Raw genomic sequence first — 18,409 nt, forward strand, 5'->3', positions numbered from 1 at the left:
TCGATCGGCTTTATGTGGCTGTATTTCAAAGACATAGCAGCAATTAGAAAAAAATAAGGTAGAAATCAATAGAACATACTTCAACGAAAAATTTGAGTTCTTGATCATCTCTCTACTCAAAAAATTGGTGATTTCAGAGCATTATAAAAATCGGAAAAAAATGATTCAAACAGTGGCTCAGTTAGAAGCCCACAGCTACGCCGGAATTAAGTTTAAATCAGTGAGGTATTTTTTTCTTGAAAATATAATGTTGACAGAGAAAAATGCCGTCTCGATTGAAGCTCTAAGTTATATAGGAGCTGAGGTATGAATTTTTGAAAATAACTAAAAAATCGACTTATTTCAAATTTCAAAAAATTCTCCAGCGGCTGGATTTGATTGCATCTAGCTGAAATTTTCAGGATCTTCTCTTTTTCTAACCTACTTTCAAAAAAAAATCAGCGTTCAAATCGGTGATGCACGCGCGCACACTTTCGTCGAAAAGTAATGGATCTGCCCATATATATATACATTTTTCAACGAATGGTATTTCTGAACTCTACTTAACCAATTATGATAGGGTATGACAAAATTCCTTAAAAAATCGACCATGAAGACAAATACAATACCTAGATTTTTAAAAAAATCAACCTAAAACAAACTATTTTAAAGAAAAAATTTGTATTACAATTTAAAAACATTAGTTCATATTAGTCAGACCTGATCCAATCTAATCACGTACAGATTTATACATAACTATATGAGTTTATATCAGTCATGTCTGATAAGATCTAATAATATTTATAGACCTTAGACTGTGCCAAATAAAATCGATATTTTTTTCTTTCGGTCCCATACGAAAATTAGGTTCTCTCACAAAAAAAAATCCTGTTAAAATTTCAGCTCGATGTGTCCATTTTTCCGTTAGCGATCGCTTAAGTAAGAATTTTCCAAAAAAAAAAATTTCTTATCCCAACTCAATGCTTTATAACTCATTAAATATGACTGATTGAAAAACGACCAAGGTGCCATTTTGTAGAAGATTAAATTCTCTACAAAAGTAACTTTTGATCAAATAAAAAAAATCAGCCACTTTTTTTCTGGAATCATTTGAACCTAATTTTTCTTCAAAATTTACATTTATATTTATTGTTAAACGCTTACAAAACAAATTTACTATGTTTGAAACACATTGCATTCAATTTTTCTAGGAACCTTTATGATCTTAGAAAATAGCTTTCATACTGGAAGTAATAAAACTAACATCAAACTATTGATATTAGCAATTTTTCTAACAATACTTTTCTTTCGTTTTGACGTTTTTGCCATTTAATCTTTCTATTAATTTTGATCTGTAATAGAATATCGTTCATAATTGTCATTTCAAGATTCTCATACTGCTTATAAAAAATTATTACTTTATTGATAAAAATATGCATTGTTCAAGTTAATAAAATACCCATAAAAATTCAATTAGAGGAAAAAGTGATGTTCTAATTGTGCAGAAAATTTTCTTTCAATTCGATTACTAGTTTTGAAGATCTTATGATTTGTCAGGAGTACCTATTGCAAATAATCTGGAAATTGCTTACGATGGGCAGGAGCAACCACACACAAGTGTGTGTGTGTGTGGATTTAAACGTCTCATATTTTGCTAATATTATCGACGAAAAAATTGAAAAAACACCGTTTTCAGTATTTTTCTTGGATATTTCATATATCAACGTTCTGATATGAGTCATAACTCATTTAAATCCTTACTTCGATCACTTACATTGATTTTCTCTTAAATATACTCTTTTTTTTATTGAACGTAATTGTGAATTAATATATGAAAAAACGCCCATTCATTAATTATTTTTGATTCTAAAATTTATCACTTTAACAAAAAAAGTAACTCTTTCGAGCTTGAAAAGCTCATAAAAAACTTGAAGCAAAGCTAAGAGAAAAAGCATAAGAAAATAAACAAAGGCATAAGACTAACAAATGACGCTGGAGTTCAAGATATTGATTCTTATACTAATACTCTTAATAATGATAGCGTCAGTTCAGTTCACATAGATAGATAGTTCAGATCAATACACGAAGAAAAATGGACCTCAATAATCTGCGAATTTTGATTATGCAAACTTGAAAAAGAAAATGGAGTCACCAAAATATTATATGCTGCACTACAAAAAATATTACACATTTGAAATTTATTGATAAATTGTAATGAAAATTATTTGTCTAAAATTGGAATTATAGTAGAAAATATAAAATTTTCAGAGGCTCACAATATTAATTTTAGTATACAGCATGGTAATTTTTTGGTGACTCAACTTCCTGTTCCAACTTGATCGGCAGCATAATAAAAATTCGTACATTTTTTATCTCTATTTTTCGCCGTGTATAATAAGATGAGTGATATTATGCAGTAAAATATAATAATTATGCATATATAATAGGATATTTGCTAAGTTCGTTATATATTTGTTATTTTACTAAAAAAAAATTGGTTTCATTAAATAAAATTGAATTTATACCATATGAAAATTTTTTAATACTTATTTGAAAATATTACGAAAAAAATTCTCAGAAAATTTCAGCCCTTAATTTTGATTTTAAGAACTCCCTACTTATTTTTGAAATTTTTCCATTAATTTAACATGTGAATCTAAGATTTTTTTATTTAATTATCTACAACTTAGCTACATTTTGTGTTAGTCCACTGTCCATACACGGAAAAAAAAGATAGGAATGGTTACTGTGCTACACAAGAATGACCGTAAAGTATGTAAAAATTAATCTTGGCACATTAATAGTTTTCGTTATAATAGGAATGGATCGTTTTTACATACGACTGAGTACGATCCAACATAACAACCATTACTATGTTACACATTACGCAAAAACATGACTGGTTGTGGTTCACCAAATAAACTGGTAGACTCAGGCCCTTCGGCCGTTTCAACCATGCGTCGAGTCTCGTGTTCTCGAAAGTTCTATCGCGTCTCGTTTTGCCACCATAATTGGTCCGTAACCCTGAATTATTTTATTCAAGGCCTTTCGGCCGGGATAAAATAATTTCCCGCGTAGTAAATCACGTAGAAAATCACGTCCATTAAGCTCAGTTTTAAAGTTATTAATTTATTCTAGGCCCATCAGCCACTATAAATTAATTTCACAATAGCGTCAATAAACTAATTGATGCCGGAATTTATTCCATTGGCCGAATTGAATAATAATTAAATATTTACTCGAATCCATCCGTAAATTCAGGCCCGGGTGACGCTAACTCACTGGCCGAATATTTTAGTCAATTTATGAACGCATTCTAGTCTTAAAATCAATTATAAAATAATTTTAAAGTTAACTAAATAAATTTCTGAACAAAATAAATTGAAGTTATAAAAGGACGATAAGAATGGTGATAATTTGTCATTGAGTAAAATTAAAGAAAACGGATTATTTTTTCGTGAAGTAAATTTATTGAATAAAAATTGTGGGAAATTAATAGTGAAAAGTATGAGTGAAAATTAATTAATTAATACTTAAATTCAAACAAATTTAATTAATTAATAAATGAAAATTCAGTGAATTAAAGTAAATAAGTTTATAATCAGAATAAATTAATGTTGAAATTTTATATTGAGAATGGAGAGTCTTAAAAGTTTGAGTGAAAAAGATAGTGATGATACTGAAAGAACAAAGCAAAGTAGAGTTTTAAGTAGATTCAAAATTAATGTTAAGTAAATGAAACTGTGTCTGTGATTTAGGTCCGGTGGGCAAAAATTAAGTTAGGTTTAAGATCATGTCCAGGGGACACTAGAAATTAAGGACGGTTTTTTAAACTTAGAAATTAAGGTTTAACGTTTAACGAATGGTGGACGGTTTTTTAATAAAGTGTGTGGGAGTGTGGAAGCGTCCGAGCGACGAATAAAATAATACGTGTGTGGGAGTGTGGAAACGTCCAGGGGACGAATTAGTTCGCCATAAGTAATTTAGTTTGTCATAAGGAAAATAAAGTAAAAGCAAGGTGCTATAATAATTAAAAATAAAATTAATTTTTATACATAATTTATTTCAGCCTATTCAATATTCCTCTCCTCTCTTACAAAATTAATTTTACAAACGATCCTGATTTAATTACAATAAAATTTAACATCCGGTTCTGGAAGGCCGAGTCCATCTTCCAGTGGCGCCCTAATATTCGACTATAATATTCAGGTACGACCAGACTTGACAATGTTAAACCCTCTGTTATACGGCATTATCTGGAAAGCGAATGGTGACTGTGAACACGATAACCAGTCATGTTTTTGACATAATGTGTAACATAGTAATGGTTGCTATGTTGGATCGTACTCAGTCGTATGTAAAAACGATCCATTCCTATTATAACGAAAACTATTAATGTGCCAAGATTAATTTTTACATACTTTACGGTCATTCTTGTGTAGCACAGTAACCATTCCTATCTATTTTTTTCCACGTAGGCAGTAATTATAGGGGATTCCTTGCTCTTCAAAAGTTTCTATAGTAGCATTTGTGTGACTTGACGGATTCCCTCAATAAAAAATCCTAGTCGATTTTCATTGATTTTGTATTGTTTTTTGAGTTTTTCTGGTAAACAGATAGACTTACAGCAAAAGAGCAAACGACAGTTTTATAGGAAATTTAATTCTCTACAAAAAAAGCTCCTCTGAGTCTAACTCGTTGTCCTAACAGTTTAGGAGATATAAAAATAATCGAATATTTTAAAACTTGAATACATAAAATATTTTCATGTTATCATATTCAGTTTATCGTATTTAAAATTTGATTTTATAATGTTAAATAATCATCGTTTCTATGTTTTACTCATTTATAATCAATCGGTGACTTCAAAAATAATGGGTCCTTGAAGTATTAACGCTACAAAGTTAAATATCGGAACAAAAATAATAAGAAAAATTTGTATTTAGTGTCTTTAAATTGTTGTATAAATTCATTCATAGTGATCTCATAGAAAACTCTCAGTTTTTTTAATGTGTTGAGACACTTTTAATAGTCGGGATTATCGTTTCAGAAATCGAGATCACAATTATATAGATAAACTTGATAATATGAAGACATTCCAAGATTTAAAACATTCGATTCTTTATATCTCCTAAACTATCAACACTACGAGTTATACTCAAATGACCTTATTTGTAGAGAATTAAATATCCTATAAAATTGTCATTTGCACACCTCGAGCGCGAAAGCGTTGAGGGTGCTGTACTGTCGAAAAGCCGAGATAGCCCGATGCACTCATATAAAATTGATTGTTATTCTTGTAACGTAATGAATACATTCAAGTTGGGCATTGGTAGAAACTAAAAATTCCATTGAATATTATAAATATATTTTTAGATTGATTTACTACAATATACATGAAAAAAGATGCGATGAAAAGTTTGTTTAGTCGATGAAGTTTTTGAGATTTTTCTGTATATTTATCACCTATATGTATTTCTATCTTTGTTTTTTATGTGGGCATTCAGATACATTTCACTCTCTCTTACACATTTTGGTATATGCTCTTATTTCTTTGTCAATAAAACTCTTTACAGCGCCACGGTGTAAAATTGAAGACGGAAAAATTTAAATGAAAAGTCAACTGTCAACAACTTAGATTTTTTCAAAGTGATCATTATTATTAGAACTCAATGAACTCAATTATTTATGCACTTGGTGCTATTAAAAATAGTTATTACAGTGTTCAATTATTAACTTCGCTCGGTAACCTCTGATTTCATGTTACTTATTATCATGACATTTTTGTAATCATCTCAGTGTTCAAATAGACTAAAATTAATTATCTCAATTATTTCAATTAACTACTCGAGCTCAATTCTATAATTTGTATTCAATTAATTGCGTATTCATGAGCTCAAACAATTAACATTATTAATAAATTAAATCAACGATTTAATATCGCAACCCAGTGACATTATGTGCTGAGACAAATAAAAATATTGTTATATTTTTTAATATGCGTATTTTTTCAACATCCCAAGCACCAACCAGTCCTGGCATGTCTTTATTTAATTATTATTACAAGTTTATTCTAAAAATTACTCTAAATTGAATAATCTTGGGCCATTACGATTTTTTACTTTTGAATCACGAAATTTTACTCTTTCAGTAAAAAATTCAAAAATGTTTTTTTTTTTTATAACTTTTAATGTACTCAATGCGTTGATTTCAAAATCTAATCAGCTCTAAAACTTTATAAGCCGCGTCGAATGTCACCTCAACCACCAAAATCGGTTCATTAGTTCAAGAAAAATCGTTGTCGAAAGAATTTCGAAAACGTGTTTTTTTCTAGTAAAATTCAAATTGTCGAGCTAATTGATGAAAGTTTTTATTTTAACGTCAGTGGTTAAGAAACTACGTTGAATGTCACTTTGAACGCCAAAATCGGTTCATTATTTCAAAAATTATGGGTAATGACAAAATTAAAAAAAGAACGATTTACTTGATTTTTTCCGAATGACTCATAATATTACTTATCAAATGTTTCAAAAATATTTTTTAATGTTAGAGGTCAAAAATCTGCCTCAAATGCCTTTTTGAGAGTCGAAATCGGTTGATTATTTCCAAAGACGTTGCTGATATAAAATAAAGAAAAACAACGATTTACTTAATTGTTTTTTGCTCGAACTTTCACAATGGAATGTGCGACATTACTATTTTCGAGCTTGAAGAGCTCCAAAATTTATTGACAATAATGTTTTCGAGCTCAAGGAGCTCGAAAACAGCGGGATGTTTCGGAGCTGATTCGTAGGATCAGGCGGTTTTCAGATTTTTTTTATTGGTAGTCCAGTCGAGTTAGGCTTAAAAAGTAACCTTTGCTGGTCATAATTCCTGGCCGACTAATTTTTTCTCAGAATGATTCCAAATAAACGGAAAGAAAAATATCGCCAGAATGACTATCCAATGTATCCTCAATTGGCGTATCGTCAGAATAACGATTCGTATACCTAATTTAGGAATACTCTCATATTAATTTAATAATTTATAGTATCGTTAAAATAAAGATACGTATTTGGGTTAGGTTAAGTATTCGTTTATCAAATTTAACAATACGACGAATAGCCTTTGTAACGATATGTAGTTTCGTTGATATAGGTATCTGTATCGCCAGCGTGAGGATCCGTATAGCTAAATTGGCTATACGTATCATCGTTCTCGGTTGCCGGATGCCTAAATACAGAGTTTGCGCAATAGTCATGTCAGCGATTTATAAAATGCCTAAAATAAGGATACGAATCGTCATTTTGACGATCCACTGTAAGGATACTCTGTATAGCTGAATTGGCTATACGGCGTATCGTTAAGTAAGATGATTATACAGCGTATAGCTAGAATAGCGACGCGTATACTTAATCTGGCGATATTTTTCTCTCCGTGTATGCTAAAAGTACGACAACCGAAAAAATCCAACAAACAAGTGCATTGGAAATATGTTTTTTTATAACAAAATGGTTAAAATTCCGGTTTTACGCAAATATTTAACAAACTATAGGACATGGATAAAAAAACCTTAATAAAATCTAAAGAAAAAAAATAATGAATAAAACGAACCTATATTTAAGTTCCTACGAGCTCTAATTTGCAAATTATTTAAATGTTGATTAATTTTCTCGTCAATTCGATGTTATTTTTTATACATCAGCTGTTCCGACGTCAAAACTGGCCGAAGCATGACGAAGCTGCGCGCACGCTCGTTAGGGAAATTCAAAATTTGAAAAATTACTTTTTATTATCATTTCAATGTCAAGTTATTAGAAAAATAGTTTTCTGATTGAATTTAAGAGCTTGACATAAAATGAAAATAACTAGAAAACAATGCGGAAATTTAAAAAACTTTATTCACAACAATTTGTAGGTAATGAAATTACCTACGAAAAAGTCACTATGACATTTTGTGATAAGACTGATAGTTTCACCGGAAAAGTAAAAAGATCTCAAAATTTACTATAAATAACTTCTGAGCAGTTGGATTCATTAAAAAATGATAAGAAACTCTTTTTGTAGAGCGTTCAATTTCCTACAAAAATAATGATCTTGCATAAAAATTCGTTGATTGGATTGTAAGCTAGAAAATTAAAAAAAAAATTTTTTTCCCGTGTTATTTAAATGGAAAATAGAAAAATGGATTGAGGCAAACCTTAATATTATTATTAAGAGCTCGGATTGGTACCAATAGTTTTATTTTCAGGTTTACATTATCACACATTACCAAAAGGATTACATCATTTTGGGAAACCATAAAAAAAATTGATTTTATTTTCAAACACTCTAGTATATATTTAATTACAAATAAACTTTAATTTTAAATTTCAAAATATCAAAATAATTAGACAGTCCATTTCAATAAAAAATAAAATAAATTACGGAAAAGAACATTTATTTAATTTTTAATTTTGCCCAAAAACATGTAAGGTAAGAATTGATCCCTTTAAATATTTTTTATAGGTATAAGAATTAAATTACTATTTAATTTTTTCGTTTAATAAAATATAAATACCTTTCAGCAAGAACATAATAAGTAATTTTTCAAAATTTGCATTTCCTTAACAAGCGCGCGCGCAGCTTCGTCATGCTTTGGCCAGTTTCGGCGTCGGAATAACTGATGTATAAAAAGTGACATCGAGTTGACGAGAAAATTAATTAACATTTAAATAATTTACAAATTAGTGCTCGTAGGAACTTAAATAAAAGTTCGTTTTATTCATTATTTGTTTTTCTTTAAATTTTATTAAGGTTATTTTTATTCATGTCCTATAGTTTGTTAAATATTTGCGGAATTTTAACCATTTTGTTATTAAAACAAAACATTTGCAATGCACTTTTTTGTTGGATTTTTTCGGTTGTCGTACTTTTAGCATATTTGGAATCAATCTGTGAAATAATTAGTCGGCCAGGAATTATGACCAGCAAAATTCTTTATCTCGACTGAACTATAGTGACACTGAAAAATTGGTTGCAAGACACCTCCAGAAAATTCTCACCATAAATCAGCTCTTAATTTCAATAGGAATTAACGTCCTCCGCATTCCAGTTTTCAATTTTTTTCTCAGTCCAAAAAAAAAAAAATTCATATATCCCTCATTAATTGATCGTACAGGAAAACTCTATATCTTTGTTGGTAGAAAATGGAATGCTCTACAAAAAACGTTTCCTACATTTTTATCGTAAATCTCACCATTTAAAAAATATTAAAGATTAAAGTTTGTTTATTTTGAGACACATTTGTTTTTTGCTTATGAATTTTATAACTCGTGAACAAATCAGGATTATGAAATGGGCATTGCCCATTGGGCAATGCATATTTTTGTAGGAAATTAAATGATCTACAAAAATGGTATCGTATGCTTAGTCGATTCAATTAAGCGTTTAAAAGATATTCATCATCAAACTTTGATGCATACCGATCTTAACAGTATTTGATAACTAATTGGGGAAATTTTAATTTAATTTATGAGTTTTGAGTAAATTTATACAAATTTAAGCTTTAACCAACAGAGAGATATGCTTAAAACTATTTTTCAAGTTTTTTTTTTTAGATGTAAGTATGTTTGGTTATATTGAAAAAAAAATTGTGCATCATTTACCCCTTAGAGCCAATTATTCATTTATTCCCGAAAAAAGTAACGTTTTTCTTATAAATATATTATGAAAGGTATTAGTATTGGAGGAAAACAATGTTTGATTAGTCATAAGAATGTTATTTATTTCAATTATTAACTGAATTATAAATTTCCAATGAAGAAAAATTTCATTTTTTATTACAAATTATTAAAGAACATCGAAAAATTACCCTACTTGCAACAAGAAATATTTTTTCTAATTATAGCGTATGAAAGTTAAATAGTTATTAAAACTTTATAATTCAGTTGATAATTGAAATAAAAAACTTTCTTATGACTAATTGAATATTTTTTTCTCTGATACTAATACCTTCCATAGTATATTCATGAAAGAAACATTATTTTTTTCGGGAAGTGGTGAATAATTATCTCTAAGAGGTAAATGATGCACAATTTTTTTTTTTCAATATAACCAAACATACTTACATCTAAAAAAAAACTTGAAAAACAGTTTCAAGCATATCTCTCTGTTGGTTAAAGCTTAAATTTGTATAAATTTACTCAAAACTCATAAATTAAATTAAAATTTCCCCAATTAGTTATCAAATACTGTTAAGATCGGTATGCATCAAAGTTTGATGATGAATATCTTTTAAACGCTTAATTGAATCGACTAAGCATACGATACCAGTTTTGTAGATCATTTAATTTCCTACAAAAATATGCATTGCCCATTTCATAATCCTGATTTGTTAACGAGTTATAAAATTCATAAGCAAAAAACAAATGTGTCTCAAAATAAACAAACTTCAATCTTTAATATTTTTTAAATGGTGAGATTTACGATAAAAATGTAGGAAACGTTTTTTGTAGAGCGTTCCATTTTCTACCAACAAAGGTATAGAGTTTTGCTGTACGATCAATTAATGAGGGAAATATGAATTTTTTTTTTGTTGGACTGAGGAAAAAATCGAAAACTGTAATGCGGAGGACGTTAATTCCTATTGAAATCAAGAGCTGATTTTTGGTGAGAATTTTCTAGAGGTGTCTAGTAACCAGTTTTTCAGTTTCACTAGCAAAAAAAACAGTCGATTTTTCCGACCCACCCTAATACACATACATATATAAATTTTCTATCAAGTGGTATTTTCGGAACCTACTCAACTAATTATAAGAAGTTATGACAAAACTCCTTCAAAAACTAACTATGAGGATAAATACAATAGCTAGATTTTAGAAAAATCCGCCTAAAAATTTTAGATTCTTTAATTAAAGTTTATTATCTATGATTATTAAAACATTGAAAAAAATTCATCTATCTATCTATTCAAGAAACAATCACAGATTGATATTATTTACTTTCATTCAGAAATATTTGAGTGAATTTTGATAACAATATTCCTGTTATTCAACAAATATTTTTTAGCGAAAGTAACATACACACATACATAAACTTTCAAACCAATGCTATTTTCGGAACCTAATCAACTAATTATGATAGGTGATGACAAAATTCTTCATGAGGACAAATGCAATATAAAAATTTCTACGAAATCGACTAATAAAAGAAACATTAAATAAAATATTATATTACTATAAAGACTAAATGTTGTGTAGAGAATCCAACATTATTTTTCATATATTTATTGAAGTATGAAATTTTTTTGAACGAAAAAAAAATTAAGTTCCATTTTACTAACAACAAGTTCAGAAAATACGACTGGGCTTAGTTCAAAAGGCAATTTTTAACGCGTACCAAAACGTATTTAAAACGACGTAAAGTCAAAGAAGGTCGGATCTAAGACTTAGGTTATTTGGCATATAATTTTTCATATAAATGAGTGTATAAATTTTTTTAATTACTCATCTTTCTGCATGTACTTGCTATTTGTATAATCGATAGTTTGGTACGAACCTCCGGTCATGTCGCCTAGCTGCTGATGGTGGTGATTTGTTTCTCCACGCTCGACTTCTATCGCGTTCTCGATCTCTACGATGTTCTCTACTTCTTGATCTTCGCCGATCTTTCTCCCACGATCTTGACCGTGACCTTGATCGAGATCGAAATCGACCTCTTCAATACAATTAAATGATTTTAAAAAATTAAGTAAAATAAAATTATAATTTATGATTAAATTATTTACCGGCTTTTTGGTCGTTTATCTTTATCGTCTTTTTCTGATTCAGACTTCCGAGATTCTCTTTTATTCGACATCGGAATAGTTGTAGAACCGTTCAATTGTACTGACAGTGTGGGATTCGTAATAGATGGTAACTGGGTTGAAATTGGCTCTATCGATTCTTGAGAATATAATGCCTGATCTGAAGGATTTAACTTTGGAGATAAAGTTTGTCCAGTCGTATTGACTTGCGATGTTTGTAGCAAATACTCTTGAGTCTCTAACGTTTTAAATAGCAAATCGACGAATTTTTTAGTTTCTGAAATACATAATATTACATTTAATGTATAAGGATTTCCAATTAAAAAGTATCATTTGGAAAATAAATCAACAATAAATACCGTGCTGCAAAAATACATCCAATTGTTCAACCATTCCTTCTCGCAACTCTTCTAACGTTTTATCTTTTTTGACTAAAGCGTAAACATACTTAGCTAAAGCAGCTGGATCAGCATCACACCTGTAAATATAAAAAATTAATGTCAATCAATATAATAAAAGAGCAATTGCTTGCGAAAAATTTTTTCATCCAAAATATGAATGAACGCAAGTGTCCTACACCAAAAAGGAAACAAAAAAAAAGTTAAGAACATAAGTCTGTCATATTAATTATAAATACCAATAAAGAAAAAAAATTGTAAGTGTAAAACAATAAACGAAAGTTTTTATGAACTATTAACATTATTATTGGAAAGGCAGACACCATAAGAAAAGTTGGCCTACTTACAGTGGTTCTAAAACTGCTGTCAGCCAAGCCTTAAATTGTTCCGGATTCTCTATAATCATTTTAAGATGTAGTAATTAGAATAACTTATAAAGAAGCAATTAAACTGTTCCTCAATAAATTTTATAGGCGGGAATATATTTTCTCCTAAGAGATGATAGTCGCCATTCTGAGGACTTGATACTATATATATATATATTTATATCTAATATACATATTTTGAAACACACAAAGTATATGACTGCCCTGGTAGTGAGGTATGCTCAGCAAGAGTTACTTTCAATTGGCAACGTGTTGTCTACCAACTATAAGAAATATTGTAACTCGACTACGATATGAATCCAACACGAACAACGAGGTGGAGTAAATTTACGTCCAGTTTTTAAAAAAACATCAAGTCAGGAGGAAATTTTGCCTGTAAGTTGCGGAGAAAAAACTAAAAAATGAAAATTGTACTAATTTAATAGAAAGTTGTAAAAAGTTTGCGTTGACTAGTGCGAAATCAAGTTGACGTCAAATTATCACCCGTAGCCAGGGTGGAGACACCCTAATAGCACAGTTTGCTTTGGCAAAAGTTTACTTATAAAAGTTTCCTCGAATTTTTCGCCAAATGTCAGTCAACTTAGAGCTTTTCCGTTTTTGACGAAAATTCAAATATAACCCTGATAGCCACACTAAATATAATTTCTCCCCTGATAGCCACCTTATCCACAAGTTAACTTCAAGCTACTGCCGTATTCTGAAGCCAATATAAAGGAAAGTGTTGGAGAGCAAGCAGTTACCTTTAAATTGACAGTAAATTGCCCTGTAGCTTGAATTCAATTTGACTACAAGTGTTACCGTCAGACAATGACGTTAAGTTGATTGAAAGTTTCACTTCAAATTGACGGCAAGTTTTCCTGTTAAATTACATTCAGATGACGGCAGTAGACTTGCATCAACTTGCACGCAAGTATTATCCAGCCAAGGCTTACCAGAAACTTGTCGTTAAGTTAGCCGTAAATATTTCACTGCAGAACTTGCTGAGCAATTATCTTTAAAGTGTGGCTATCAGGGTACCTGCCGGTATTAGTCCGCAAGATGCCAGCAAAAGTGGAAAAGCAAAATACGCAGTAAATTTCCTATCAATTTGTATACATAGTCCCAAATAGATAGCCAGAGTTTCTCAAAAAAAGTTAGCTTCATTGTACTGCCTAATTGCTGCCGTACAATTAGAGTAAATTGAATATTGATCGTGCCTGTAGAGGTAGCACTTTTGTCGAAAATAAAGCAGATCTCTATAAGTTTACGTATCTTTGCCGTCAAGTTGAAGAGAAATCTTCTGAGTAATCTTGAAATTTAGTTATCCAAAATTTACAGCCGATATTGGATGATAAAACAAGAGCAAGTTTTGATAAGATACTTATTTCTATTTCGGTCCCGACTTTCGCTAAGCAGACGAGTGCACAGCAAAAGTTTCTTTTGTCTAATCGTTCCTAATATCACAGCTTGCTTCGCAAAAGTTTACTTACAAAAGTTTCCTTGAATTATTCGTCAAATGTCCGTCAAATTCGGACTTTTCCCTTTTTGACGATAATTTGTAAACAATTCGCTATACGATTTAATGTAAAGTTACGACCCGAATTAGAATGCAAATTTACTTCGAAAGTTGTCATACAAATTGTCGTAAAAAAGGGAAAAGCCTGAAGTTGACAAACATTTGACGAAAAATTCAAGGAAATTTTGATTAGAGTTTTTTTCTAGTAAAAAAAATTTATCGTTTAATTGAAAAAAAATTAATCGCAAATTTTGCTTTTCGGTTTTTGCTGTCAAATTGTCGGCAAATTCGCGCAGAAAATTTCGGTAATTTCAATTGTTAAATTACTGTCAATTTTAAGCGAAAGAGGCTATTAGAGGTTACTGTAGATTTAGAGCGACTTGGAATCAAAAATTTACGAAGTAGATGTCCCTTCAATTTGACGGCCAATGTACGTCAACTTCTGTTTTCATTCAAATAACCAGATTTGTACAGCAAACGTTTGCTCCGTAGAAGTTTCCTTCAATTTGACAACAAGCTGCTGCTACTTTGTAAATATTCTAAGATTTGACTACAATATAAGGAAGTTCCTATAAAACAAAAAGTGACAAATGAAAAAACTTATGAAAATTTTCAAATGATCCCTAGCAATAAGTGACTGATTTTCCAACGTTCCTGTAAATTACCACTTTTCGGATGTTCTCTTTGTTATCGACTTGATTTAACTTGCCACCAAGGTTCCTGAGTTCAACGCAAACACTGAGGGCGTAAAATCGACGTCTGCAACATTTTTTTCTACGACCCAGCCTTAAGGTTAAGATTGAGTCAGAATCGTCAGAATGAATCATGTCAGATTACTTTTCATTACAGATAAATGGACACATTTTATGAAACAAATACAACATTGATTGAATATAATTTTCATATGCCAGTAAGAATTGATTGATAATTGACCTTGAGTAATTTATAACTTTTATATGGTGTAAGTAACCAGAATATTTGATATATTAAGAAACACAATGATTTATGAATGGTCAAAATGTGTTGAACATGAGAAAAGTGAACAAAGACGACTTTTAAAGAGCCAAAGACACTCTAGTACGCTATTTATGAGTAAAATATTTATTGAGATTATTCAGCTAAAGTGCAATTCATATAGTCATACGATTGTACACAAATAATTTCATTGCTAATTTCAACATATTTATTTCAGCTATTTCTTCATCAGTAGTAAAAATTGTCTTTCTGATCATGAAACATTTTGGGTTAAATACTAATACTAAATATCTTGCACTTAATTTATATCATAAGTTTACAGAAAATCAATTCCAAAAAATTAATAAAGAAAATCGAAACGATAAAAGATCTAATAAATGGAAATTCATGCGTAACAAAATAGTAAATCTTGCAAAATTAAGATTAATGACTTGTATTCAACTTGCAAGTAAATTAGACTCATACTGTACATGTTTCGGAATATCAAAGGCACGTTCGATATTAACTTATTAAATGTCAATTTTTAAAATTATTTTTTCATTTCATTAAGATCATTACAGGTCGTATCAGCTTTAGAATTAATCGATCAATTAAAAAACCAACAACATGAGTATTCTTTTGAAACTGTTCTTTACTCGGAATTTGAAGTATTCAAGATAATACACTTTCAAATTAAACTTATAACTCCTTTAGATTGTATTGAAATATTACTTTCATTATTAAATTTTCAAAATTTATCAGAACTGCGCTCCATTACTATTGATATTCTTGATCTAACTTTTCTGCGGGTGATTGTATTACTCATCTTTTCACTTGAAAGTCAGTTTTTTATTCATTCAACTTATTGTGTTCTTATTTTATTTCCACAGCATCAACAACTACTTTCGCAATTAAAATTAATAAAATTTAGTTCAACAACAAAAAAAACATCTAACAGACTTCAATTTCTGCATTTGGAAAAAGAGCTGCTTTTTTTAAGTTCTACGATTATTGTATGCGCTTTATCATTTTTAAATATTGAAAAAACTGTATCTCATAATATAGTTGAAAAGCTGTCGGCATTAATTTATATCGATATCGATGATATTTACACTGTGGCATATATTATTTTTTTGATAGCTTATTCTAATTAAATGGTTGTTTTCATTGTTACCATATATTTATTCCTGAATTTATAACATTAAACTTAACTTCATCGATTCACAATAATATTTTCATTTTTATTCATATTGTGTATAATAATCTTATTGAAATCTTGCGTCAGCTTGATCCCCAGTGCGCTAGTTGCGTCTATTTCTTCCTGGCAAAAAATCAGCATGCATTATCATTCGCTAATTTTATGCATAATCAGACCTGAATATTGGCCGGCAATCCCTGATTACAAGAAACGATTCAAAAAAAAAAATTTTTTCAATCATTTTAAATACTTTTGAATCGACTCAATCGACATCTTTTTTTAAGAGCGAACGAAAATGAATCGTTTTGAGTTGACCTACACAAAAAAATTAAAACGATTCAGAACAATGTAATTTTTCAACAATTTCCAAATACTTTTGAATTGACAGAAATAGTTGAATTTCTGGTTCGTCCATACGATTTAAAGAGATTTAATTTTTTAAATTGTTTTGAATACATTTTAATCGACAAATAGTACGTAGATTCAAAACAATTCAAAACGATTCGATATTTCGAGTAGTTTTAAATACTTCTGAATTGCGAAGCGGCTGAGGCAGCCATTCGGCACGCGTGTGGCTTGGGCGATCACCAAAGTTAAGTAGCATCGAGCATGGTAACTACTTGGCTGGGTGACCGCTTAGCCACGCGTCGGGTTCGAACGAAGGTCTCTGACCGGTAGGCGCGGGATGAAAATCCAGTGATGGGTAAAGTGGGAATTTGATCGACCACTGGAGCTTTACCCGAACCGAAACTGTACTGGCTAGGTTTTCTCTGTGGTTTTCCTACGCCACTGCATCTCCATTGCACAAGAGAGGTAGCAGAGCATCACTGTAATGATGTAGTACAGTCATAAGCACAAATCGGGCCACAGCCGCAAAAATTATGTAGTAGAGTCAAAGTAGAAAGAAAGTTTGCGCGCCTACTTTAGGAAAAATTGAAAGTTTAAGTAAGGATCGATCAGTAAAGTAAAAGGGACTTAGTTTGTAAAATAGGCAAAACAAACAATAGGAGAGGCGAGAAAAGTATGTAACGAGGGAGAATTTGAATGTAGAGTCTTGTAAAACACAATAGTGATACAAGTAAAAATCAAATTATACTTCTGAATCGATGATTGATTATCGAATTTCTGATTCATAAGAAGATTTGGAACAATCGAAAACAATTCAATTTTTCGAATTGTTTTGAATACTTTCAAATCGACAAATAATATTATATTTTCGTTTTGTCTGGAGATTCGACATGATTAGAAACAACTTGTTTTTTTCGAATAGTTGTAAATACTTTCAAATCGACAAATAATAGTGGAAATTCTGCTTCATAAAGACTTGAAACACTTCAAAACGATTCAATTTTTCGAATTGTTACGAATACTTCTGAAATTATACTTTTTGACGATTTGCAAAATCAAAATTTTCTTGCACCAAGTGAATAATTATCTTGAAATTTTTATCTTGGATCAAAATTTTTTGTCCTCAAATCAATGTGTTTTTATACTTAATTAGAAAAAGTTTTACTTGTTTCGAGAAGAAAGACGTGTTAGTATTTTGCGGCAATATTACATTTTTCTTGTTTGAAGAAATTTAAATTTCTCGCAACGAGAACTTTGCGCTCCATAAATAAAATTCATTAAAAAAATATAAATATGTTAACACCTAATTGTATCATAATATAGTAAATTTTGTAGAGACTTAATTTTCATAGAGATATACCTATAATATACCCTAATAGCCATTTTGCATTGAAATTGACGGTAATTTGATGTTGAAATTACCTGAAATCTGTCGCCTGAATTTGCAGACAATTTCACAGCAAAAGTTGAAAAAAATTTGGAAAATCTAAAAGTGCACGCCTCGAAAGCTCATGTTATGTTTTTTTTTAAAAGTTAAATTTCGAATAAAATTGAATATCCCGCTCTTTTCCCATAGAAATTTCCATGGTAAATATACGGTAATAAAAATAAAAAAAAAAAATAAATAAGGAGAACATTCCTAATGAAAAATGGCGGCAGTATGTGTTTGTTTACATGTAAGATTGCCGGTTTTAACCGTAATGATTTATTTAAAAAAAAACGAGAAGGCCTACAGTAGTGATTTTCGAAAGGAACCTTATTTGCTTATTTCTGAAAATTTTGAAAAAAAAATTAAGTAGTTTCGTCAAGTCGTTCTCGAGATATCCGTACCACGCCGTTTTTTTGAACCACAGGCTAATGGACGTCCACGATAAATTTTTTTTAATG

General features: G+C 30.0%; 2 protein-coding genes across 3 annotated transcripts in view; one reads left to right on the forward strand and one right to left on the reverse strand.

Annotated features, from left to right (window-relative positions):
• Positions 1 to 12,728, reverse strand: part of LOC130678427 (RNA-binding protein 27) — a 29,075-nt gene extending 16,347 nt beyond the window's left edge. The window contains exons 1-4 of one of the 2 annotated variants that reach the window (XM_057485604.1): positions 12,489 to 12,725; positions 12,103 to 12,221; positions 11,726 to 12,020; positions 11,497 to 11,655 (exon numbers count right to left, since the gene is read on the reverse strand). In XM_057485604.1, coding sequence (XP_057341587.1) covers positions 11,497 to 11,655; positions 11,726 to 12,020; positions 12,103 to 12,221; positions 12,489 to 12,547 — 632 coding nt within the window. In that variant the 5' untranslated portion in view covers positions 12,548 to 12,725. Of the gene's footprint in view, positions 1 to 11,496; positions 11,656 to 11,725; positions 12,021 to 12,102; positions 12,222 to 12,488 lie in introns of both variants that reach the window. The other variant, XM_057485605.1, reaches the window with a different exon arrangement.
• A 2,031-nt stretch (positions 12,729 to 14,759) lies between these two features.
• On the forward strand, positions 14,760 to 16,192 carry LOC130678438 (cyclin N-terminal domain-containing protein 1-like). The gene is made up of 4 exons (XM_057485634.1): positions 14,760 to 15,099; positions 15,215 to 15,486; positions 15,558 to 15,785; positions 15,867 to 16,192. The coding sequence occupies exons 1-4, from the start codon at positions 15,021 to 15,023 to the stop codon at positions 16,128 to 16,130; spliced, it is 843 nt and encodes a 280-aa protein (XP_057341617.1). The 5' UTR covers positions 14,760 to 15,020; the 3' UTR covers positions 16,131 to 16,192.
• The last annotated feature ends 2,217 nt before the right edge of the window (positions 16,193 to 18,409 follow it).

This window comes from Microplitis mediator, chromosome 2, assembly GCF_029852145.1.
Source record: "Microplitis mediator isolate UGA2020A chromosome 2, iyMicMedi2.1, whole genome shotgun sequence".
Classification (NCBI taxonomy): domain Eukaryota; kingdom Metazoa; phylum Arthropoda; class Insecta; order Hymenoptera; family Braconidae; genus Microplitis; species Microplitis mediator.

Coding starts and splice junctions, on each gene's coding strand:
- LOC130678438 (XM_057485634.1), top strand. CDS start 15,021: ATGATTTATGAATGGTCAAAATGTGTTGAACATGAGAAAAGTGAACAA. Junction 15,100..15,214: donor AAAGAGCCAAAGACACTCTA/GTACGCTATTTA, acceptor TATTTATTTCAG/CTATTTCTTCATCAGTAGTA. Junction 15,487..15,557: donor CATGTTTCGGAATATCAAAG/GCACGTTCGATA, acceptor AGATCATTACAG/GTCGTATCAGCTTTAGAATT.